The sequence below is a fragment of the Myotis daubentonii genome, chromosome X, assembly GCF_963259705.1.
Source record: "Myotis daubentonii chromosome X, mMyoDau2.1, whole genome shotgun sequence".
Classification (NCBI taxonomy): Eukaryota; Metazoa; Chordata; class Mammalia; order Chiroptera; family Vespertilionidae; genus Myotis; species Myotis daubentonii.
Genome location: NC_081861.1, coordinates 1,080,127 through 1,105,742, shown reverse-complemented (window position 1 = coordinate 1,105,742; position 25,616 = coordinate 1,080,127). Strand labels below are relative to the sequence as shown.

The 25,616-nt window shown below is 51.2% G+C and overlaps 1 protein-coding gene across 1 annotated transcript; it reads right to left on the bottom strand.

Annotated features, from left to right (window-relative positions):
* Positions 1–8,438: 8,438 nt before the first annotated feature.
* Positions 8,439–25,246, bottom strand: NYX (nyctalopin). Its single transcript, XM_059678539.1, has 3 exons — positions 24,902–25,246; positions 24,063–24,133; positions 8,439–10,102 (listed from the first exon to the last, which is right to left on the bottom strand). The coding sequence occupies exons 2-3, from the start codon at positions 24,082–24,084 to the stop codon at positions 8,652–8,654; spliced, it is 1,473 nt and encodes a 490-aa protein (XP_059534522.1). The 5' UTR covers positions 24,085–24,133; positions 24,902–25,246; the 3' UTR covers positions 8,439–8,651.
* Between the last annotated feature and the right edge of the window lie 370 nt (positions 25,247–25,616).

Below are 25,616 nucleotides of genomic sequence, written 5' to 3'. Positions count from 1 at the left end.
GCTGGGTCTCTCTGACCCAGTCTTGTTTTGTTCCCGCGGCCTTCAGGCTAATGGCTTCAGCTTTTACCAAACCAGCCCCACCCCCACCCCCCATGTTCCGGTCCCTTGATTTAAAAGAAGCCTAAACTTTTGTGTGTGCTCCTTTAAGATGGATTTGAGGAGCCTCTGAGGCCGCCCCCCTTCTGGATTAGGTGTCTTCTCCATCAAACCCTTTCTTACTGCAAACTCTGACATTTTGAATACTGGCCTTTCTGAAGTGTCGTGCACACGAATTTGGGGGCTGGTAACAGAATTTGCCCATTTTCCCTTTTCTGCATAGTCCTATGGGTGTCAAGCCCTAGATCCCAAAGACTTCCTATTTTTTCCCTGAGTTTTATAGCTTCATATTTTACATTTAATTCCAAGATTCATTTTGCGTTAACTTTTGCATAGGATGTGCAGTTTAGGGCGAGGTTCATTTTTTTTTTTTTTTTTGCCTATGGATGTCCCTTTACGCCAGCAACATTTGTTGAAAAGGCTTCCACTTATACACAAACAAACAAAATAGAAACAGAGCCATAGATACAGAAAACAGAGAGGAGGGGCGTTAGGGTCTGGGTGATAAAGGTGAAGAGATTAAGAAGAAAAAACAAAACCACAAAACTCATAGGCACAGACAGCAGTATGGTGATTACCAGAGGGAAAGGGGGGTGGGGGAGGTAGGAGAGGATAAAGGGGAGATAGATGGTGATGGAAGGAGATGACTTGGGGTGGTGAACACACAATACAATACACAGATGATGTGTTATAGAATTGTGTACCTGAAGCCTATATAATTTATTAACCAATGTCACCCCCAATAAATTCCATAGAAAAAGAAAGAGCTATCTTTTATTAAAATGCTTTTGCAATTTTTAAAAAATATATTTTTTTTATTGATTTCAGAGAGAGGGTGTGGGAGAGAGAGGGATAGAAACATCAATGATGAGGGAGAATCATGGATTGCTGCCTCCTGCACGCCCTGCTGGGGATCGAGCCTGCAACCCAGGTATGGGCCCTTGACTGGAATCGAATTGTGACCTCCTAGTTCATGAGTGAATGCTCAACCACTGAGCCACACCGGCTGGGCTGCTTTTGCAATTTTGTCAGAAGTTGGCTGAGCCTGTTCATGTGGATCTATTTGTGTGTTCTCCATTCTGTTCATTGGTCTCTTTCTGTGTTTCTGTCTCTTCGACAATACCACCGTGTCTTGATGACTGTAACTATATAGACTTAAATGTCGCCTAGAGTGACTCTTCCCACTTTCTTCTTCTTTGTCGAGATCAGTTGAGCGACTCCAGGGCCCACGCCTTCTGTGTAAATTGTAAAGTGAGCTTGTCTGTGTCTACAAAGAACCTTGCTGAGTTCATGGGACCAATCCCCAATCCTTTCCTCTGAAACGGAAGTCTTAGCTCCAGAAAGTTCCCAGAGGTAAGGCTTCGCGTCTCAGGGAAGTTTACTCTGGGTCTGGAGCTGAGAGACCCGGATTCAAATCTGGAATCGGGTACCCTTAGTGGGTTTTTCCTTCATGTTACTGGCGCTTTAATAGTAGGTGTGTGCACTAGCCGGCTTGGCTCAGTGGATAGAGCGTCGGCCTGCGGACTGAGGGGTCCCGGGTTCGATTCCAGCCAGGGGCACATGCCTGGGTTGCGGGCTCAATCCCCAGTGGGGGGTGTGCAGGAGGCAGCCAATCAATGATTCTCTCTCATCATGGATGTTTCTATCTCTCTCTCCTTCTCCCTTCCTCTCTGAAACCAATAAAGAAATATATTTTAAAAAAAAATTAAAATAGTAGGTGTCACTGTGAGGCACAAGAGGTCATTCAAAGGGTGCTCATGATTAGTCATTAACTTATTAAATGAAACAGCCGTTACCTCTGTGGGCCTCCGCAGGGGCTGCGCGGGCCACTCCCCCTGCCTCTTGGGGTCAAAGGGCACCTCCATTCTGACTCCTAAGTGCCCAGGTGCTCTTCCAAATGCCCCACGGCGCCGCTTCTGATCGGGCTGGTCTTTAAACGGGGTCCACATAAGGCAAGTCCACTGTTTGGTGGCGAAGCAGGAAAAGGAATTGGCTGGGAGAAGCGTCAGCAAATGGAATGCGTTGCGCACTCGGCTTTTTTGTTGTCTGTTTTGTTAACCCTCACCGCGGATGTTTTTCCATTGATGGTTTTTTCAATGAGCAATAATCGCAGCTTGGATAAACCTCATTGGCTACAATGCTGCCACTGAGCAAAGCTTCCATTGAATTTTAAGGAGAGTGGAAGGGAGGGGGGGAGACAGAGAGACATCGATGTGAGAGAGACACATCGACTGGTTGCTTCCTGAATGCACCGCAACCTGGGGCTGGGGATCCCTGCAACTGAGGTGCGTGCCCTTGATCAGAATCGAACCCAGGACCCTTTGGTCCACGGGCTGACACTCTATCCACTGAGCCAAATGGCTAGGGCTGCACTTGACTTTGAACTTCACATTCTTTGAAAAAAAGGAATCAAACTGATCGATGACGCTGGCTTTCAAATGTTCACGATGATGACCTGCAGTGAGAGATATTTTTATGTTGTGATCCAGTACACACACACACTCACACTCATCCACACACACATACACTCACACACACACACATACACTGACACACACACACATACACACTCACACACACACATTCATACATACACTCACACACACACTCATCTACACACACTCACACTCACACATACACACACACTCACTCACAGTCACATATAACTAAAGCATGTGCCCTGACCGGGAACTGAACTGTAACCTCCTGGTTCATAGGTCCACACTCACCACTGAGCCACACGGCCGGGCTCTTCGGCCAGCTCTGAGAGTCCAGGCCTCATTCTAGCAGGCGAGCTGCCTGGAGCCACTCGTGCCTGGGGCGTTGCTGGCGGTGAGCATGTGGGGGGACCGGCCTTCCCTGCCTGGTGAAGCTGTGTGGCTGTGTGACATTTGGGGCCAATAAATGTGAGTCACGTCGGGGTGGGAGCTTCCCTTCTCTGGGCACAAACCCTCAAGCCCGTGTTGGGGTAACCGTGTCCTGCACTGGCAGCTCCTCCATCCGCCGGGCAACCTAAGTGCCTCCAGTGAGCAGAGCCCCTCAGAAGCTCATGTTGGGCAAGTTGCTTAAGCACGGAACAGCCCTCAGGAAGCCACCAAAGATGGGGTTGCTTGTTACCGCAGCACAACGGGTCCATCCTGACAGGTACATGTTTTGCTCAGCAGAGCCCATAGCACCTTGCATGTCCCAAGGGGGCTCCTAGGGAGCCAGTGATGGGGTGAGGACCTCGATGAACTCAAAACTGGGGACTCCCACCCCCCCTTCCCTCGGGAGAGCTCACACTGGGCACGACTCCCCGGGATCTGTCTGACAGGAAGCAACCCCCACCTTCCCAGAATCCTTCTGGGCTGTGTAGCTCTAGAAAAATCTGCCTCCCAGAGGCTATTTCAGTGTTGCTACTTGTTCAAAAACTTTCAGCCAAATAAATGTTCCCTCAAAACTGGCCACCTAACCCCCGAGGCAGACCTGGAGCCGCCTGTGGAGGCGGGCTCTCAGCAGCCCGGCCAAGTGCCAGGCATCCCTCCCAAGGCGGCTGGCTCCTCGGCAGCTCAGGCTGCGCCTCTGCTGTGGCTGCCATGGTTACGGAGAGAGCTGGTCTCCAGGATTCTCGGGATCCTCGCTCCGTTACCATGGCCACCACACACGGACTGAACAAACAATTCTGACCTCATCTGGGTCTCACATATGAAAAGTAAGGCATTTGGGAAACGATTGCATTTGGGAACATGAAAATCAATCGAGGGATTGGCAATTTTGAAGTATTGCAATCAAATGAACACCAACCACGCCCTAGGAACCTCATTTTTCCACCCACGGGAAAAAGAACGGCTGCTTAAAAAACCATTCAGCCCTGCCGACGTGGCTCAGGGGTGGAGCATCAACCTATGAACCAGGAGGTCACGGTTCGATTCCCGGTCAGGGCACAGGCCTGGGTTGTGGGCTCCATCCCCAGTGTGGGGCGTGCAGGAGGCAGCCGATCCATGGTTCTCTCTCATCATGGATGTTTCTCTCCCTCTCCCTTCCTCTCTCTGAAATCAATACAAATATATTTTTTAAATTTTTTTTAATCTTTTAGACCACTGTTCAGGTTTCAATATAGAGAATAGTTTAAATAATAGTATTATATTGATGACAGTTCCTGATTTTGATATAATGGGATTGGGGATGAGAAAATGTCCTTGACTCTGGCAATACATACTGAGGTATTTAGGGGTGAAGGGCCGTGATGTTTGCAACTAACTCTAACTGTTAGTAAAAAATAATAATAGCCCTAGCTGGTGTTGCTCAGTGGATAGAGCATCGATCGGCCTGTGGACTGAAGGATCCCGGGTTCGATTCAGGTCCAGGGCACATGCCTGGGTTGCGGGCTCCATCCCCAGTAGAGGGCGTGCAGGAGGCAGCCGATCCATGATTCTCTCATCATTAATGTTTCTATCTCTCTCTCCCTCTCCCTTCCTCTCTGAAATCAATACAAATATTTTTTAAAAGAAATAATAATAACATGGCGAGGAAGGGAAAGCAAATATAGTAAAATGCTATCAACTGGAAAACCTAGGTGAACGGCCAAAGTGTTCATTCCACTATTCCTGCAGCTTTTCTGTAGGTTTGCAATTACTCCAAATGAAAAGGTTTCTTTAAATCATGCATGCTCCAGATTACTGACTTTCAAACTTCTTTAATGCTAACGCACAATAAATATAGATTGTATTAAGCACTCCAGACACATACATATATAATCTGAACAAACGCATACAAATTCAATCAAAAGGTTCACAAACCAAAACTTACTCCTATAATAGACATGTCATGTGAGGCTCCGTGGCGTTGGCGTTCTGTCTTGTTTTTGAAATGCTGGTGATGAGCCATTCGATTGGGTTGATGAGCACAAGGGTCACAAGCTGTTTGGACACTCCCGCCCTCCCCCCGGTGCTTTCGGCGGCATTGCTAATATTTAACATGACCTGCAGGCACAAAAGTACTGCCACCGTGCAGAATGGACGCTCCGGCCTGCCATGTGCTCAGTGGGTGAGCGTCAACCCATGAACCAGGAGGTCACCGTTCAATTCCCAGTCGGGTCACATGCCCAGGTTGCAGGCTCAATCCCCAGTGTGGGGCGTGCAGGACGCAGCCAGTCAATGATTATTTCTTTTTTTTTTTTCAGAGATAAAGAGAGAGAGAGAGAGAGAGAGAGAGAGAGAGACATCAATGATGAGAGAGAATCATGGATCAGCTGCCTCCCACACACCCCACACTGGGGATCGAGCCCGCAACCCGGGCATATGCCCTGACTGGGAATTGAACGGTGACCTCCTGGTTCATAAGTTAATGTTCAACCCCTAAGCCACGCCAGCGAGGCCTCTCATTATTGATATTTCTCTCTCTCTCTCTCCCTCTCCCTTCCTGTCTGAAGTCAATAAAAATATGTTTTTTAAAGAACAGACACTTGATGCACTTGGATCTGTATGGGCTTTGAAAACCCACCTCCTTTCCTAACAACAGTAGGAAATGTATTTCCCGTTGGCCTACAGGGAACTTAGGGAGCACACGGGAGTCACACCTGTAGTCATTTTTAAAAGTTTTTTTAAGGAAAAGTTGGATGAAAGCAATGCACCTTGAGCTGCTTTATGCAGTACTTGTAACACTTCCTGCTCCTTAGGCCTGTGTATTTACAGAACACAAACACGTATGTAAATGTGTATAAACACATACACACTTCAGAAGGGCCTATGCACAATTGTCTGTGCAGTCTTGAGCATCCATTAGTTGTACAAACATAGACATTTCTAATGGGTGCTTCCCTTTCTAGAATATCTATGATATGCCCTGGCTGGTTCTGCTCAGTGGTTAGAGCATTGGTCCACAGATCAAAGGGTCATTGTTTCAATGCCCAGTCAAGGGCAGGTACTCTGTTGCAGGTTCAGTCCCCGGCCCCAGTCCTGAGGATTAAAAATAATAATAACATATGTATGCTATCTTCTCATTTATCTGGATGATATCTTAGTAAAAACTTCTTTAAAGACTAAAAAAAAAAGAGAGAAATATAAAAGAAAACCTCTTCAAACACAGAGAGAGAAACTCAGGACATTAAGATTAGGGATTTCCAGAATGTTAACAAAGGCAGTCATCATTGCCTGTGGATGGAGAACAGCTTGGGCCAGTGCTCAGCAGACGTCAGCCTTTGCTCCGACACTCGGGCCTGGGGACTCCCAGTTGGCCAACTCCCTTCCTGGGAAATACCTCAGCCCCCTACCCAGCTACTGGCTGCCTCCTCTCCTCCTGGCCATTGGGCAGCCCCGAAGTGTGCAGCCCATGATAATTCCCACAGCCCATGATAACCACCCACGCTGGGGACTCCCTGTCCCACGGACACGGCATGTCTGTGTCTCCTGGACACGCCTCCCGCCAAACACTAAGAAGGTTATGTGGCCCTGACCGGGTTGGCTCAGTGGATAGAGCATTGGCCTGCGGACTGAAGGGTCCCAGGCTCGATTCCGGCCAAGGGCATGTGCCTTGGTTGCGGGCACATCCCCAGTAGGGGGTGTGCAAGAGGCAGCTGAATTGATATTTCTCTCTCATCGATGTTTCTAACTCTCTATCCCTCTCCTTCTCCCTTCCTCTCTGTAAAAAAAATCAATAAAATATATTTTTAAAAAGGTTGTGTGGCGTCCCTGGAGATGCACAATGCACGTTTCTACATGAAAGACTGAAAAGTCCCGCAGGAGAGAGATTAATGTTGATTGTATGTAGCATTATTTTTAAGATCATTTTCCTTGAAAAAAAAATTTAAAAATAATAAAATGAAATTTCAAAATAAAACAAAGTCCTGCAGGAGAAAAACCTGTTAACTTTTTTTAAAATCTTAGAATTTTACAAATTGATTTGTCCACAGATACCTCCCCCTCTTTTTCTCTCTACTCTGCCCTAAAGTTCCTTTCTGCCTAAGGCCACTCCCGGGAATAATTGTGGGGCAAATAAAATGGATCTTCGTTTTGTTTTTGTTTTAAGATTTTTTTATTGATTTTGGGAGAGAGAGAGAGAGAGAGAGAGAGAGAGAGAGAGAGAGAGATCTATTGATGTGAGAGCAAGACATCTATCAGCTGCAGCCGGAAGCCGGTCCATCCTTGCTGCTTGACACGGTTGCTGCAGGGAAGAAACATCTGCACAGCATATGTTTCAGGGGACCTGGCGTATATGGCATACTGTTCTTAATATGTTTGCTCCCCTACTTAGTGCTATGTGTTTTAACCAAGGTCACCTCTCCGAGAAAGGTTGTTTCCCCAGGTGGGGATTTTTCCCTGGAGTTAGGGATTAACAGGACTAAGGAAGGGAATAAATCAGTAAAACCCCTTAACTAAGTGCCAGGCGGGTAGTTAATCACTTTAACTATGAACAATCACGCTTAAGCTACATAATCTTTACTTAGGATAATCTCCTTCAGTTACTTCCTTGTAGCTTAACAGAACAATACAGTAGTGACCTTGGAATGGAGATAACAAACGCCCTAACCTTTGGAATAGAATGGATAGGATTAAAATCAAATGGTATAAATACAGATGTAACAGGAGAATAAAGACAGAACCTGGCTAGAGAACCTGGCTATGCTTATCAACTGAACACTGTCTCCCTGTCATTCCTTCTTCGCCGACTCTGTCCACACCTTTGGGAACCCCTGGACCTGCTGGGGCTGGACCCCAACAAGCTGCCTCCTGCACGCCCCCAATGGGGGATCAATCCCAAAATGCTTCATTGCAGGGAGGACACCCAACCAACCGAGCCAGGCAAGCCAGGGCTGGCTCTTTGCTTTAACAGCCTCCTAACACATCTCAGACTCCAGGGATCACTACCACCCCCTTCAGTCTAAGTCCTTCTCCCACCCCCTTCTCTCCTGTCCTGTCCATCTTCCTGGACCCTCGTGTCCCCAGGCCCAGAGGGGAGAGGGTTGTGGCAGGAAACAAAGGGACTGGGCCTAATGGGTTGCCCCACCAGGATCGGCACCGTTCTTAATACTTAGCCAATGGACTGGCTCTCGTTCAGGCATTGCGGTCCTTTCTGGGAAGATGAGGAATGAGGGGAGGAAGTGGCGCCCTGGGACCCTACAAGCTTCCAATTCCTAGCCTTTTGGTGGAAGGGTCCATGTTCATTCTTTCATTTTTTAAATATATTTCATTGATTTTTTACAGAGAGGAAGGGAGAGGGATAGAGAGCTAGAAACACTGATAGGAGAGAAACTTCGATCAGCTGCCTCCCGCACACCCCCTGCTGGGGATGTGTCCGCAACCAAGGTACATGCCCTTGACCGGAATCCAACCCGGGACCCTTCAGTCCGCAGGCCGTTGCTCTATCCACTGAGCAAAACTGGCCAGGGCCATATTCATTCTTGCTTCTCTTTTCCAACTGATGCCCATGTGACATGAACAGAAATCCATACCCCTTCCCTAATCCCAGGTGCCATTTCCCAGGGCTGTCCTCTTCCTGGGGCCATCTCTAGAGGCAAACTTCTCCATCCTGTTCACCCCTCCCCGCACCACAAACATCTTCAGGCCCAATTAGGGAAATTATCTGCCACTGGCCAAGGCAGTCGGGGCCACCCCAGGGTGGCAGGCTCCGGATGTCTGTAGGACAAACAGCATGTGCTGGGCCGCGCTGAGCAGGAGACTGGAACCCAGGAGAAACTGGGTGCTGCCGCTTGAGCCTCCCACCGCCCTCGAGGGAAGGGCCAGTGAGCCATTGACTGGCCCCACGGTGGTGTTGGCCGCCTCCTCCACTGGGGCCCTCGGGGCCAGCAGCTTGGAGAGGAGGCTGCTGAACCTGCTCACAGTGGTGGCCGCGGGCCCCGGGGACGGGCCTGCGCTGGACGCGCTGAGGTTCAGTTCCTCGGGGTCCACGCAGAGCCCATCGGAGGCTCGGCCGAAGGCCACGCGGCTGAGGTCCAGGCCGGCCACGGAGCCCGGGGATGCGCAGGGCACCTCGGCCACACGCCCGGAGCCCTCCATCCAAGCCCGCAGCCACTCCAGGCGGCAGTCGCAGCGCCAGGGGTTGCGGAAGAGAAAGAGGCGGCCCAGGAAGAAGCCGGGCTGGAAGGCGGCCCAGGCCAGCGCGGTCAGGCGGTTGCCGTTGAGGTGCAGCGCCAGCAGGCCCGACAGGTTCTGGAAGGCGCCCTCCTCCACGAAGGCGATGCGGTTGCGGTCCAGGTAGAGCAGCTCGAGCTCAGCCAGGTCGGTGAACCAGGCGCGCGCCACGCGGCCCAGCGCATTGCCGCCCAGGTGGAGCGCCCGCAGGCGGCCCAGGCCGCGGAAGGCGCCGGCGGGCAGCTCGGCCAGCCGGTTGTCGTTGAGCAGCAGGTGCTCCAGGGCCCCGCAGGGGCGGAAGGCGCCGGCGTGCACCGTGCCCACCCGGTTGGCCTGCAGGCTGAGCGCGCGCAGGCGGCCCAGGCCCAGCAGCGAGCCCGCGGCCACCGCCTCGATGCGGCCGCGCTCCAGGCGCGCGTGCGTCAGGTTGGCCAGGCCGCGCAGGGCGCCGGGCACGCGGCCGAACAGGTTGCCGGGGGCGGCGAGCTCGCGCAGGGCGGGCAGCCCGGCCAGGAGGCGCTCGGGCAGCGAGAAGAGGCGGCAGGCGGCCAGGTCGAGGCGGCGCAGGCGGCCCAGGGCCGCGAAGGTGCGCGCGTGCAGGTAGCGCAGGTCGCCGTTGTGCGCCAGGCGCAGCTCGGCCAGGCGCGCCAGGCCCCGGAAGGCGCCGGGCGTGATGAACGACAGGTTGTTGTGGCGCAGGGACAGGCGGCGCAGCGACGGCAGCGTCCCGAAGGCCCGCTCGCCCAGGAAGCGCAGGCCGTTGCGGTCCAGGTCGATGGAGGCTGCCTGGCCCGGGAACTCGGGCGGCACCCGCAGGAGGCCGGCGCGGTCGCAGCGTACCCAGCAGCCCCGCTCGCCCAGGCCGCAGGAGCAGGCGGCTGGGCAGGACCGCGTGCAGGCCTCTGGGGCCCCGGCGCCCACCCCTCCGAGGACCAGTGCTGGGGGGGTTGGGGGGGGCGGGAGAGAAAAGACAGAACAAGGAGCGATCGTCATCCAGAGGGTCACTGCGGATGAAATCCCACCTGTCTGTATGGCAAGATGCAGCCTGCCACCTCCTGCATCATCCTAGGCCTTAGGGTTTCCCACCCCTTTGCAGCCCAATTATTTTTTTTCAGACACTTGTATTGATTTCAGAGAGGAAGGGAGACAGAGAGAATCATGGATCAGCTGCCTCCTGCACACCCCACACTGGGAATTGAGCCCACGACCGGGGCATGTGCCCTGACCTGGACTTGAACCGTGACCTCCTGGTTCATGGGCTGATGCTTAACCACTGAGCCACACCAGCTGAGCAGTTCAATATTCTTGTTGCAGAAGCTTGGCTTGGTTTTTCTCTGCCCCTAAGAACTGTGAACTAGACACCAAGTTTATGGTCAGGTTCTTGGACCCTGAGCTGAGCTCAGCTGTAGCAGGGGAGCTGCTGACCTGGAGAGGTACCCTGTTAGCGAAGACGAGGCCAAGAATGTAACCTTAAGTCCAGGTGTCAGCTGGACACAGGCGGAATTTTTTCTATCAACTCTTCCAACTGGGTCAAGCAGAAGGCATCAGATTTCTTGACAGAGTCCTTAATTCCATTCTCTGCTCCTCTCTAATTAACAGAAGTGCACACTCACCCATATGACTCATGTTTCTGCGCCACAGTAGCGGGCATTGTTCCGGGCGCATGGTATGGCTCAGTGAATGTTTGCAGAGTTCAATGGAATCAGTGCCCTCCTCTGTAACGATTCCTGCTGCAGGACGTTGTTTATTTTTTTTAAAAAAATACTCTTTGTCGCCGAAACCGGTTTGGCTCAGTGGATGGAGCGTCGGCCTGCGGACTGAAGGGTCCCGGGTTCGATTCCGGTCAAGGGCATGTACCTGGGTTGCGGGCATATCCCCAGTGGGAGATGTGCAGGAGGCAGCTGATCGATGTTTCTCTCTCATCCATGTTTCTAACTCTCTATCTCTCTCCCTTCCTCTCTGTAAAAAATCAATAAAATATATTTTTAAAAAAATACTCTTTGTCAAGGAATTTCTGGGATTAAGACATAGAAGGTACAAGCAATTCACTTGTCGACCAAACAGCCGAACAGCGGAATGACCATCCGGGCGACCATCTGGGACCACGCTATGACACCCACTGGCACCAGGCCAGCCAAGGCGGGTGTGATGCAGTTGGTCGGGGGCCCGGCCATTGCCCCATGATCGCCCCACAGAGGGAGGCCCAGGCCACTGGCTGACAGGGCAATCAATCGGGGGGGCTCCATGATCGCCCCAAAGAGGGAGGCCAGGACACCAACCAGCAGGCTGCAGGGGACGGGCAAGGCCTCCCCTGCGAGGGAAGCCCGGGTCCGGATGCCGGAGGGAAGTCGGTGCTGGCAGCCGGGGGAAGGAAGGCCTACTCTTGCATGAATTTCGTGCACCCGGCCTCTAGTATAATATCAGAGGTCAAAAATGTAGCTGGCAATTTTTTAAAAACATGCAAGAGGAGTGAACTTTTTTATTGTATATCCTTTTTACCTTTTAACGTTTGGACTATCACCCTAGGCAGTTTGGCTCAGTGGATAGAGTGACGGCCTGCGGACTGAAGGGTCCCGGGTTTGATTCCGGTCAAGGGCACCACGTACCTTGGTTGCAGGGTCCCAGCCCTGGTCAGGGGCATGCAGGAGGCAACCAATTGATGTGTCTCACTTGGTGTTTCTCTCTGTCCCTCTCTCCCTTCCACTTTCTCTAAAAATCATTGGGAAATATATCCTCGGGTGAGGATAAAAAAAACACAACAACAATGAAGTTTGAATCAGAAAGTAGATTAAAGGTTATTTTAATCTTTAAACATTCAAGATGTTGTCACTATTAGAGACCTATTTTCAGCCTTTGAAACTTTGATAGCCATTAGGAATAACTAATTTACTGGATTATTTCGTGAAATTTAAATTAAATCAAGTAAATTCTCAGAACAGACAACCAAAGCCCAGCGTTGGCTTACCCAATATGAAGACTAACTACGTGCCTAATAATCCAGAGACCAGGGCACCAAAGCAACATTTTAAATAATAATAATAACATATTTGGGTGAGTCCTACTTGCAATAAATGGCAGAGTAATTTGTATCAGACCAATATTCCTGCCGATAGCTAGTGTACACTGTGGAAAAAATACTTTTTTCTTTTTTTTAATTGATTTTAGAGAGAGGAAGGGGGCGAGAAGGAGACAGAGAGAGAGAGAGAGAGAAACATTGATGTGAGAGAGACACATCAATCGGTTGCTCCCACATGCTCCCCGACCTGGGCAAGGGATCAAACCTGCAACCCAGGCACATGCCCTTGATAGGGAATCAAACCCACAATTCTTCAGTGCATGGGATGATGCTCTAACCACTTAATACCACTGGTCAGAGCAAGAATATATTATGTAGCCATTAAGCACATGAAGAGGTGATCAACATCATTAGCCATTAGGGACATGCAATTAAAGCTCCAATGAGATTTCCCTACATAGCCACTAGAATGAGTAAAATTCAAAAGACTCTGACAACCCCAAATGTTGCTGAGGATATAGGACAACTGGATTTTCTTACATTATGGGTGGGAGTGGAAAACAGCTCAGTAACTTTGGAAAACCTTAGCAGTGTCTATTAAAGCTAAGCATATGCCTACCCTATGACTCAGCAATTCCACTCCTAGGTGTTTACCCAAAAGAAATTTAAAAAAAAGTTTGCAAAAAGACTGTACAAGAAAGTGCATAGTGGCTGATTCATAATAGATCAAAACTAGAAATTACCCAACAGTGCAGTGGAGAAGTGAATTGCAATACATTTATTTTTACAGCAGAATGCTACTCTGCAACAAAAGGGAACAAAAGCATTATGTTGAGCAAAGAAACTTGACACAGAAGAACACGTACTGTTATGCTAAACGAAATAAGCCAGTCAGAGAGGAGAACTATCACGTGATCTCACTCATATGTGGACTCTAATGAACCAAATAAACTGAGGAACAAAATAGACCCAGAGACGTGGAAGCAGGGAACAGACTGTGAAACCGCAGAGGGAAGTGGGGGAGGTGGGGGAAGAGGTCAACCAATGAACTTGTGTGCATGACCCATGGACACAGACAATGCGGTGGTGAGGGCCTGGGGCGGGGGGTGGGGGCGGGGAGCGGCTGGAAGAGATTAATGGGGGGGGGGAAAGAGGACCTGTGTAACACTTTCAACAATAAAGATTTTTTTAAATGACTACATACTGTACGACCACATTTCTACGCAGCCCTAGAGCACAGCTACTGGCAGTGGCTCTGGGAGTCCAAGGGAACAAGGCCCACAGGTGGGCCCCATCACGAAAGACAGCAAATACCACCAGACGTGGCTCAGGAATATTATCTGGGTGATATAAGCATGTCTAATGCGACTCCAATTCATCAAATTGTATGGGATTCTTTTACTTTTAGAACAAACACATTTTTTTTATTTTTTTTCTTTATTGATTAAGGTATTACATGTGTGTCCTTATTCCCCCATTGCCCCCCACCCCCCACTCATGCCCTCACCCCCCTGGTGTCTGTGTCCATTGGTTAGGCTTATATGCACGCATACAGGTCCTTTGGTTGCTCTCTCCCCCTTCCCCCCACCCTCCCCTGCCTTCCCTCTGAGGTTTGACGGTCTGATGGATGCCTCTCTGTCTCTGGGTCTGTTTTTGTTCATCAGTTTATGTTGTTCGTTATATTCCACAAGTGAGTGAGATCCTGTGGTATGTATCTTTCTCCGTCTGGCTTATTTCGCTTAGCATAATGCTCTCCAGTTCCATCCGTGCTGTTGCAAATGGTAAGAATCCTTTTGTACCACAGCGTGATATTCCATTGAGAACAACCACATTTTAACTAGTGTCTGCTCCAGGCTAAGCTTGGTACATACATTATTTCATTTCAGATGGCAATCCTGCGAGGGAGGATTCTCTCCTTCTGACAAAAGAAGAAGCTGAGGTTCAGAGTGGCTCACCGCCGCGAGCCTCGGCTTGTCTTCCCACCGCATGCGTGCTCCTCACCCCCAGGCCTGGCCTTTCTCAGCTTCCGCTCCTCTGACTGTAAACCGGCGGCCTACACTTCCTGGCTTTGGGGCCCTCCTGGCTCTCAGTCCCCCCGTTTGCACAGCAGCTGGTGCCAACCACCATCTGAGAAAACAACACCCGTGTGTGTCCCTCCTGCCGCCTCCCCGCCACAGCTGTGTGGGCCGAGGGTGACATCCTGTGAGCACCCACCTGCATGGCCCCGGGGCTGAGCTCTGTGAGAGAGCCACGGGCAGGTCAAAAGCTGGAGGAGGCAGGAGCCAAGGACAAGATGGGGAAGCTGGTGTGTGGAGACCAGAGCCAACGGGAGAACGACAGAGCAGGCAGCCTGGCCAGCTCTCGGGTTCCCACGGGGCCCTGCTAATGGCTGTTGCTGTGACATTTTCCTGTTTTCATGTCAGAAACCCATTGTAACCATCTGCATGGCCACGTGTTTCTGTTCCTTGTGACCAACCATCATCAACATCATCATCATCATAAAGGACTATGCCAATTAGCTGTGACACCGTAACAGCAGGGACCTGAGGCTGCATGGCGCCTGGCCAGGGCCAGGGACCTCAGGCCACGCCCCCCCGCCCCAGCACTGGACCGGGGGACCTCAGGCTGTGCCCCCCACCCAGCAGCGCTTGACAGGGACCTCAGGCCATGCCCCCCGCCCAGGCACTGGACTGGGGGACCTGAGGCTGCGCCCGCCACCCAGCAGGGTTGACAGGGGACCTGAGACTGCACCCCCTGGCTGGCACCGAGCTGGGGGACCTGTGGCTGCACCCCCCGCCTGGCGGGGCTTGATGGGGGTGTGGCCAGCCGGGTCTGGGTCTCACCCAATGGGGGTGGGGCCGGCTGGGTCTGGGTCTCACCCAATGGGGGTGGGGCTGGCTGGGTCTGGGTCTCACCCAATGGGGGTGGGGCTGGCTGGGTCTGGGTCTCACCCAATGGGGGTGGAGCTGGCTGGGTCTGGGTCTTGTGCGATTTCGAGGCATGCGCAGGTGGGCGGGGACTTGACTCTAGGTCCTGTGGCGCGCCCCAGACTCTGACAGGAGGGAGATTTTCATATACATTTTACTAATTTTCTTTCACCCCTGACACTTCTGTTATAGAGAAAGGGCAAATAGCAGTATTTCCTCTAATTAATTCCCTTTTAATGTGCATGAATTTTATGCACCGGGCCACTAGTGTCTGATAAGAGTGGACATTTGACACCGTTTCTGGCTCCCTAGCAGCATGTTTTGTTTCTTCCTACATTTTTATTTATTTTGTTAATTTATCTTTATCGGTGAAAGTATTACAGAGGTCCCCTTTTCTCCCCATGGACCCCTTCCACCTGTACCTGCCTCCTCCCTCCCCCTCTGCAGCACCTTTGAAGCACTCTTTCTACACTTAGGGACTTTCCTGCCTTGTCCATCCCGCCTGCTCGAGGTTGAAACCAGAAACTTTCCCATCAGCCCCTGCAGCTGGGGCCCAAGCATGTGACTAGCATTGGGGGTCACACACACTCAGCAAGACTTGGATTTAGAAGTAACCATTTTCTGGCCGGGATGTGCACAGGCACCTGGCTTTTGGGCTCCCATGATGGAATTTCTTTTTAAAAAACAATTTTTTTTATTGATTTCAGAGAGGAAGGGAGAGGGAGAGAGAGAGAAACATCCATGATGAGCCTGGCTGGTATGGCTCAGTGGTTGAGTGTCAACCCAGGAACCAAGAGGTCATGGGTTCCATTCCCAGTTAACCAAGTTAAGGCACTGGATCCCTGGTAGAGGGTGTGCAGGAGGCAGCCAATTGATGACTTCCTCTCTCATCGATGTTTCTCTCTATCCCTCTCCCTTCCCCTCTCTCTAAAAATCAATAAAAATATATATTTTTTAAAAATAAAGAAACATCTATGATGAGAGAATCATGGATCAGCTGCCTCCTGCATGCCCCCTCCTGGGGATCGAGCTTGCAGCCCGGGCCTGTGCCCTTGACTGGAATTGAACCCTGACCTCCTGGTTCATAGGTCCATGCTCAACCACGAAGGCCAGGCCCATGATGGAATTGCTGACACCCAGCGCCCAGCATGATTTCGGGGAGCTGCAGTGGTGGTGGCCAAAGGGTCTTTGCTGGACCTGCCCCACTAGCTGGTTTAGGTGTTGCTCCAGGCAGAGGGCCTCCCACGGGGAGGCGTGGGAACAACGAGCATGAACCATTCTCCGCTTCTCCGGTTGGCAACTAGATTCCTGAGCAACATCCTGGTGAGGCAGCTTCCCTACAATGAAAGGGAATCCATCTCCATCGCCTCCTGTTGCCTCCCCCCTGCCCCCCCCACCCGCCCCCCTCCCTGAAGAGCCTTGAAAGAGAAAACAACTGAAAGCAGGACCAGGCCGCGCCTCCCGGAAAGGAGGCCCCGTGCCAGCCAGTGCCGGGAAGCAGAGAGCGTGGAACTCAGGATTGTCCAGGCCACCCCTGGCTTTCCCAGGTGCAGACGGAAAGGGGCCTCTCCCGGAACCACTGCGATCATTCCAGAAGCCAGGCTCCCTGGCTGCCCGGAGCTGAGTCCCACGGGAACGCTGGGGCCAGGAACACATTTGCCGGATTGAAAGAAAGGTCACAGTTCATGGGAAGAGAAGGTCAAACCCATTGGCAGTTCTCAGCCCGGTGACCATCGGAAAGGGCAGGGGGGTGGGGGGGAGGGGCAGGTGAGAAATCCCGGACTGGCCTGCGCTCTGTCATGGCCCCAGGACTCACATGTGGGGCTTGCCAGGGAGTCAGCCTAGATCACTCGTCCGGAGGGTGTGGCCTCTAGTTCTCTCCCAAACTCTCCTGACGCCGCCTTTCCTCCCCCTCACACCGCCTGCTTTTTGTTTCTAACCTCAGGTGACCTTTCTGCGGCTCGGTTTCCTCGTCTGTAACAGATGGACCGCAGGAGGGGTGGGGGGGGAGCGCCTGAAGCAGCTGGGACAGCAGGAGCGAAGCTAAGAATAGGCTCCAGGAGCCTCTGCTGTCCCCGGATTAAATCTCACGGGGGACTGATATTTCAATCTGCCCCAGAGCAAAAAGCACGATGCCAAGTGTCAGAGTATTCAAGTTAGGCCTGGCCGCGTGGCTCAGTGGGTGAGCACCGACCTATGAACCAGGAGGTCAGGGTTCGATTCCCGGTCAGGGCACAGGCCCGGGTTGCTGGTTCATCCCTAGTGGGGGGGGGCGTGCAGGAGGCAGCCGACCCATGATTCTCTCTCATCATGGATGTTTCTGTCTCTCTCTCCCTCTCCCTTCCTCTCTGAAGTTAGTAAAAATATATTTGCCGAAACCGGTTTGGCTCAGTGGATAGAGCATTGGCCTGCGGACCAAAAGATCCCAGGTTCAATTCTGGCCAAGGGCACGTACCTTGGTTGCAGGCACATCCCCAGTAGGTGTGCAGGAGGCAGCTGATTGATGTTTCTCTCTCATCGATGTTTCTAACTCTCTGTCTCTCTCCCTTCCTCTCTGAAAAAAATCAATTAAAAAATATATTTAAAAATAAATAAACACCGCCAAATTGTACACCTTTGTGTTTTTTATTTTTAAAATATGTTTTTATTGATTTCAGAGAGGTAGAGGAAGGGAGAGGGAGAGATAGAAACATCCATGATGAGAGAGAATCATCATTCTCTCCATCCAACTGGGGATGGTGCCCACAACTTGGGCATGTGCCTTGACCGGGAATCCCACCCTGACCTCCTGGTTCATGGGTTGATGCTCAACCAACTGAGCCACACCGGCCGGGCGGAATTGTACACTTTTAAGCGATGAATGGCTAATTTCATGTTACGTAAATTTTACTTCAATAAAAACAATGTCCGGGGGTCCCTGCTTCTGCACGCTGGTCAGTGGCTGGCCATGCCCCCAGCTGCCAGGGGGCGGCGATGGCGGGGCCCCCACCCCACACACCGATGCCCTGACGCGTGCTGCTGAGCAGTGTCTCCCTGTAGGCCCTTGGCTTCTCTGCCACCTGCTCTGCCCCCTGGAGGTCTGCTAGCACAGCTACTCAGGCGGTTCCCAAGCACAGACTGAGTTTGAGGTGTTTCTTCCTTCTCATTGTTTTCAAAGAACTTGCGCCTCGTGGAACCAAAATAGCAAGGAAAACTAGGGTCCGTTTCCTGGTTTCAGCAAAATCTGTTCCGCCGCTGTGGCTCTCGAAGTCACTCCCCTTTCACTCCTGGCAAATGCTGCCCCGCCTGCTCCTCAGGCCAACACCCAGTGCTGGCTTTTCAAAACAGAATGGACTGGGGTCAGCAGGGGGGAGGGGGCCAGACATGCCGTGGGGGAGCCATCCCACAGCCTCTGGCCTCAGGGCCCCCCAGAACTCGCTTCTCACACCTTTTCTGACAGGAGAGAAAGGCTCGTGGTCTCCGTCTGGCTGTGGAGACGTGAGCCTGCCTCCAGAAGGATGGTCTGCTGGTGGCTCGCAGGCCTGGGGACCGGGAGCTAGAGAGCTGTCCACTCTAAGAACATGAGGCCCGGAAAGGCCTGGGGCCTCCATCTCCATGATGGCCCCAAACTGGGAACAACCTCAAATGCTGAGCAGCAGGAGAATGAATAAGCAAATCAGCAGAACCATCCAGAGAGAATCGTGCACAGCAACCAAAAGGAAGGAGTCACTGGCCTGGGCAGTGACAATGACTCACACACATACTGCCCAACGGGCCACAGGCCCTGATGCTCAATACTGAGGGATCTGTTCTCGCCCTACAGCTTTCCTTTTAAAAGAAAATGTTTTTATTGATTTCAGAGAGGAAGGGAGAGGGAGAGAGAGAGAAACATCCATGATGAGAGAGAATCATGGATCGGCTGCCTCCTGCACACCCCACACTGGGGATGGAGCCCGCCACCTGGGCCTGTGCCCTGACCGGGAATCGAACCGTGACCTTCTGGTTCCTAGATCGATGCTCAACCACGGAGCCACACCGCCCGGGCCCTTTGTCCTTATAAATCAAGTTGATTGAGGTCTATATAGTTTACTTACAATGAAATGCACCCGTTTGAAGTGTACAGTTCAGTAAGGACAGTAAGTGTACTCGCCCATGTAATCACCACCGCAATCACGATGTATCACTTTTCTGCCACCGGAAAGTGTCCTCAGGCCCCTTTGACAGGGGTCCCCTCCCCGCCCCCCACTCCAGGCCACCAAGGACCTCACATAAGTGGAACCAAGTGGTTATTTTAGTCGACATTGTGCTTGTGAGGTTCATCCATGTGGCTCTGAATCTCAGGTGACGATTCCTTTTTATTACCAAACAGCACCCCACGTCTGGCCTTTGGATGGCTTCCGGTTTTCACCTATTTCGACGAAAGCTGATGTAAGGACTGGTGTGCAAGTCTTCTGTGCACATGTGTTTGCACTTCTCGTTTGCCCAGGAGTGGGACGCTGGACAGATGGTAAGTAGATGGAGAGCTTTAGAGGAAACTGTAACATCGTTTTCCAAAGTGGCCAGTCCACCTTGATTCTCACCAGCCGCGCGTGAGAACCCTAATTGCGGCACATTGTCACCAACACTTCTATGGTCTGTCCGCTTGGCTCCGCCATCCTTGCGGCTGTAAAGTGGCATCTGGTTGTGGTTTCACTTGCATTTCCCGGGGCCTAAGGACGTGGGGCATCTTTCATATGTTCATTAGCCACTTGTATATCTTCTTTGTTGCAATGGCTGGTCACATTTGTTTCCCTGGTTTTAAAAATTGAGTTGCCTTATTGTGGAGTTTATGAGTTTTTAAATGTGTGTGTGTGTGTGTGTGTGTGTGTGTGTGTACTGTTACAATATCTGCTGCAAGACCTTTATCAAGATATTGCAACAGTTCTAATCTGGGTGGCTTCACCCATTCAACAAACAAACCCTAAGTACCCACCATGTCTTAAATTTAGAAATGAAAAAAAAAAATGTAGAAATGACAAGGTGAATAAAACACAAAAAGTGTGGCTCAGTGGTTGAGTGACAACCTAAGAACCAGGAGGTCAGGGTTCGATACCCGGTCAGGGCACATGCTCGGGTTACAGGCTCAATCCCCAGTGTGGGGGGTGCAGCAGGCAGCCGATCCATGATTCTCTCTCATCGTTGATGTTTCTGTCTCTCCCTCTCCCTGCCTCTCTGAAATCAATAAAAATATATAATTTTTTTTAAAGATTCAGTTTAGAGCATGCTGCTGATGAAGGACCCTGTAAAGCAATTGAAGGAATTGGGATATTGTCCTAGCTGGTGTGGCTCAGTGGATAGAGCATCCCCCTGCAGACTGAAGGGTCCCAGGTTCAATTCCAGTCAAGGGCATATGCCTGGATTGTGGGTTCCATCCCCAGTAGGGGGCGTGCAGGAGGCAGCCGATCAGTGATTCTCTCTCACCATTGATGTTTCAATCTCTCCCTCCCTCTCCCTTCCTCTCTCTGAAATCAACAAAAATCTTTTTTAAAGGAATCGGGGTATTATGCTGTGAGAAGGAGAATGAACCGGAAAGAGGTTGACATAGGGGGAGGGGGGAGTCCTAGCCCCTCCAGGAGACCCTCGTGGCCAGAGAATTTCTGCTTCCGGTGGCCCCAGCCTCACCGGGCTCGGCTGCCTCTCATTCCTGCTGTCAGGCTCACTGAGTCGTGCCTCTCTACTTGAGGTAGAGCTCTCTCCCCGCCTGCTTCTCGGGAACACGGCGTCCCTAATCCTTGTGACTTGCCGTCAAAGGAATATTATCTGCGCTGCAGAGTGTTGGAAATGAAATGCCAGGGTATGGAGATGGCCATTAATTCTAAGTGCAGCTATTGTTAGCACATGATGTCACCGCCGAGCTCTCCGACTTGTCACAAGAAGTCTAGCTGTAGCTCGGTCTCCTGCAGCAGGAACAGTCCTGTTTGCAGCACAGGAGCTGGGCGTATTGCCTGCACTCTGTGCGGGTCGGGAGAGCTGTGGGTGCACATTTAAAAGAAGATTGGCCCGGGCCCATGTGGCTCAGTGGGTAGAGCATTGGCCTGCAGACTGAAAGGTCCCGGGTTCAATTCCGGTCAAGGGCATGTACCTTGGTTGCGGGCACATCCCCAGTAGGAGGTGTGCAGGAGGCAGCTGATCGATGTTTCTCTCTCATCGATGTTTCTAACTCTCTATCTCTCTCCCTTCCTCTCTGTAAAAAATCAATAAAATATATTTTAAAAAAATAAAATAAAATAAAAGAAGATGGCCCTAGCAGGTTTGGCTCAGTGGATAGAGCATCGGCCTGCAGACTGAAGGGTCCCGGGTTCAATTCCGGTCACGGGCACATGCCTGGGTTGCGGGCTCGATCCCCAGAGTGGGGGTGCAGGAGGCAACCAATCAATGATTCTCTCTCATCATTGATGTTCCTATCTCCCTCTCCCTTCCTCTCTGAAATCAATAAAAATATATTTAAAATATATATATTGGGCCCAGCTTCTGTGGCTCAGTGGTTGAGCATCGACCTATGAGCCAGGAGGTCACGGTTCAATTCCAGGTCAGGGCACATGCCCGGATTGCAGGCTCAATCCCTGGTGGGGGTTGTGCAGGAGGCAGCCGATCCATGATTCTCATCATTGATGTTTCTAGCTCCCTTTCCCTTCCTCTCTGAAATCAATAAAAATATATTTTTAAAAAATCAGTCCTTGACTTAAAAAAAAAAAAAAGAATATTGGCCCTTGGAAGTAAACACTCTGTCCCAATGAGTCAATCAAACTTCGTATCGTTTCTAGGTGGGAGGCAGCCAGGAGCAGGCTGTCTGTAATTATATAAATGTCAACCCTGTCCTTCGCAGCCTCCTCGAGGCAGGCAGCCGTGTCCTATTTATCATAATGTTCCCTGCACCTTGTTCCAATTTTTTTCTCATTACTTGTTGGGTCTCCCATAAAAGAATGTCAGTTTCTCAAAGACAAAGTCTTTGCAATCATCTCTCATAAGACCCCGGGAGTGTGTGGAAGGTACAGTGTGTATCTGTTGACTCAATGAATAGAGCAAGTTCTGCTTTTTGAAAAGGTAGAAGGAAGAGTAAAAAGATTTGCCCTAGCTGGTGTGGCTCAGTGGATGGAGTGTCAGCCTGCGGACTGAAGGGTCCCAGGTTCGATTCCGGTCAAGGGCATGTACCTTGGTTTCGGGCACATCCTCAGTAGCGGGTGTGCAGGAGGCAGCTGATCATCGATGTTTCTAACTCTCTATCCCCTCTCCCTTCCTCTCTGTGAAAAATCAATAAAATATATTTTTAAAAAAAAAAAAAAAAAGAAAGAAAAGATTCACCCTAGCTGGTTTGGCTCAGTGGATAGAGTGTCGGTCTGTGGACCTAAGGGTCCCAGGTTCAATTCCAGTCAAGGGCACATGCCTGGGTGGCAGGCTTGATCCCCAGTAAGGGGCCTGCAAAAGGCAGCCGATCAGTGATTCTCTCTCATCATTGATGTTTCTATCTCTCTCGCCCTCCCTCTCCCTTCCTCTCTGCAATCCATAAAAATATTTTTTAAAAAGAGTGAAAAAATTCTGTTCCCATTTTAGAATTATCTGGTAAAGTTTTCTCTGCCAATGCTGCTATTGCATGGGTCATTACAACCCTAAATAATTAAATTCATCCGAGCGTCAGAACACCAGAGTCGCTGTTTAGAATTATTTACTGCAGAACTTCATGAGGGATGTTTCCTTGGGCTCTCTCAGGTTTGAGCACCTAGACCTGTAGATGTGTGGTGACAAATTTGTGATGAGCCTGGCTGGTGTGCCTCAGTGGCTGAGCACCATCCCATGCACCAGGAGGTCACTGGTTCCATTCCTGGTCAGGGCACTTGCCCAGGTTCGGGCTCGATCCCCAGTAGGGGGCGTGCAGGAGGCAGCTGATGGATTCTCTCTCAGCATTGATGTTTCTCTCGCTCTCTCTCTCCCTCTCCCTTCCTCTCTACCTAAAAAAATCAATACAAACATATTTTTTAAAATTTGTGATGAGTCTTCTGATTCTATTAAAACCTATAGAACAACAGGGCAAAAAACTTGGGGGTGGGGGTGGGGGGGGATTTCAACATCCATAATCAGACAGTTCCAGCCTGATAGTTTTCATTTTTTTCTTCTTCCTTTAGGAAGATGGTTTCTTTAAGGGATTTTTTTAAAGCAAAATGATCTTAAAATGATGTAACTAGAGAGCTACTGTAGTTTTTGGTGACTCCATCAATGAATTCATATCTGAAATTAAAATAAGAAAATCACCAAAAAGGTTATTTCATATATTTGGCTCAGAGTTTTGTTTTTATTTTATTTTTAATATATTTTTATTGATTTCAGAAAGGAAGGGAGAGGGAGAGAGATAGAAACATCCATGATGAGAGAGAATCATTGATCAGCTGCCTCCTGCATGCTCCCTACTGGGGATTGAGCCTGCAACCTGGACATGTGCCCTGACTAGAATCGAACAGGGGACCTTTCAGTCTGCAGGCTGATGCTCTATCCACTGAGCCAAACCGGCTAGGGCTAAGTTTTGTTTTTAAACCAATGGTTCTCAACCTTCCTCATGCCGCAACCCTTTAATACAGTTCCTCATGTTGTGGTGACCCCCAATTTCATTGTTACACATGGAACATAATGAAAGCATCGTGATTAATCACAAAAACAATATGTAATTATATGTGTGTTTTCCGATGGTCTTAGGCGACCCCTGTGAAAGAGTCGTTCAACCCCCAAAGGTTGAGAACCGCTGTTTTAAACAAAAACCCCACCCCCTACTGTTTCTCTCATTCTCCATCCCCTCCCCCACGACCACACATCCAATGAAACCGAATCCAAACCGGTGTCCAGGTACAGCTTCCACGGAAGCCACTTGAAGACCGGGCTTCTTGGGTTCCCACACCCCTTCTCGGCCACGCAACCGGCTGGGGCCAGAGGAGCGGCCTGGAGACTTACCAGGCAGCAGCAGGGCCAGCATCCCGTGAGCTGCAGGCCTGTGGCTTAGAGCCGCCCAGCTGGATCCCTGCCTGCGGGGAGAGAGCACAGGTCAGCAGGCGCCCAGCAGCGGTGCCTGCAGAACCGGACACCGGGCCCCCTCACACCTCCCCCTCCTCCCGGGCGCCCGTCTTCTCCCTCTTCTCCACACTCACTTCGCCCAATAATCTTGCTGTTGGGTGAAGAACCACTAGCAGCCCAGCTGGTGTGGCTCAGTGGTTGAGCATCAACCTATGAACCAAGAGGTCACGGTTCCATTCCCGGTCAAGGTACCTCCGGCTCAATCCGCAGTAGGGGGCGTGCAGGAGGCAGCCAATTGATTCATGTATATTTCTCTCTCTCTCTCTCTCTCTCTCTCTCTCTCTCTCTCTCTCTCTCCCTCTAACATCAATAAAAACATGTTTTTTAAAAAAAGAAAAGAAGAACCAGCTCAGCCAGCATGGTTGAACCTCAATCTAAACCAGGAGGTCACAGTTTGATTCCCGATCAGGGCACAGGCCTGGGTTGTGGGACGATCCCCAGTGTGGGGCGTGCGGGAGGCAGCCGGTCCATGATTCTCTCTCATCTTTGATGTTTCTCTCTCTCCCTTCCTCTCTGAAATCAATAAAAATATATTTTTTAAAAAAGAAGCAGTAACAACAGCCAATCGGAAGCTCCCTGCCCGGATCTGTTCAGAAACCCTTCATCAGGCTAAATCCCGGACGCCGCTCAGAGGGACGCACTGACAACCCAGTGAGCAGACACACAGAGAGGAACCCTCCGCCGGAAGCCTTAGCGAACAGTCCCCAAGTGTCGCTTACCGGCCTGGGGGGTCGGCCTGGTCCCCTCCTCCTGCGAGGCTCCCTTGGGCTCCCGGGGCTCATCCATCTCCGAGGTCAGGCAGCCAACGCTGCTGAAAAGCCTCCCACAGAGAAGTGGGGGGGGGGGGCAGGAGGAAGAGTTGCTTGTGCTGCTTTGAGCGCTTATTTTTCTTCCTCCAGATTTAATGGCAGGAAAATCCTGTATCCGAGGAGGATTAGCCGAGATGATAGAATGTGTCTGCCTCTCGGATCACAAAAGCCAGTGGCAGGACTTGCTGACACACCAATCGGCTTTATCCCCGGCCTGGGCCGCTATCCGCCGGCCCCCTTCCCTCCTTGAACCCTCTGCAGACCCCACCTCCCGCCCTGGCCCCAGCCCCGGCCCCAAGCACCATGCAGCCAGGAATTGGCTTCCCGCCAACCAAAGAGCGGTCTCAGCATTTTCCACGAGGCCATGTTATGTAACCCGGAGAGCCGGGGCCAGGCCCCGGCAGCTAAAGGGAGGCCGTTTTCCCGAAATGCGGGCTGCCGATCGGCCTTGCTCTGCAGTGATTGATGCGACCCTCGTGCCCATCTGGCTAGAGACCTGGTTTGGGGCGGAGGGCGGGGAGGGGGGGAGGCTGAGCTGGCCACCGCCCAGGGCAGCAGGTCTAGGGGCCATTTTCCCCATCTGGCTGGGGTTTCTCGAACCCATTGGGCCTTAGAGTCTGGTGGC

Excerpts from the sequence above, each read along its gene's own strand:
- NYX (XM_059678539.1), bottom strand. The coding sequence starts at position 24,084 with ATGCTGGCCCTGCTGCTGCCTG. Across the intron at positions 10,103-24,062 it reads GCTGGCCCTGCTGCTGCCTG|CACTGGTCCTCGGAGGGGTG; the intron begins GTAAGTCTCCAG and ends CAACCCCCCCAG.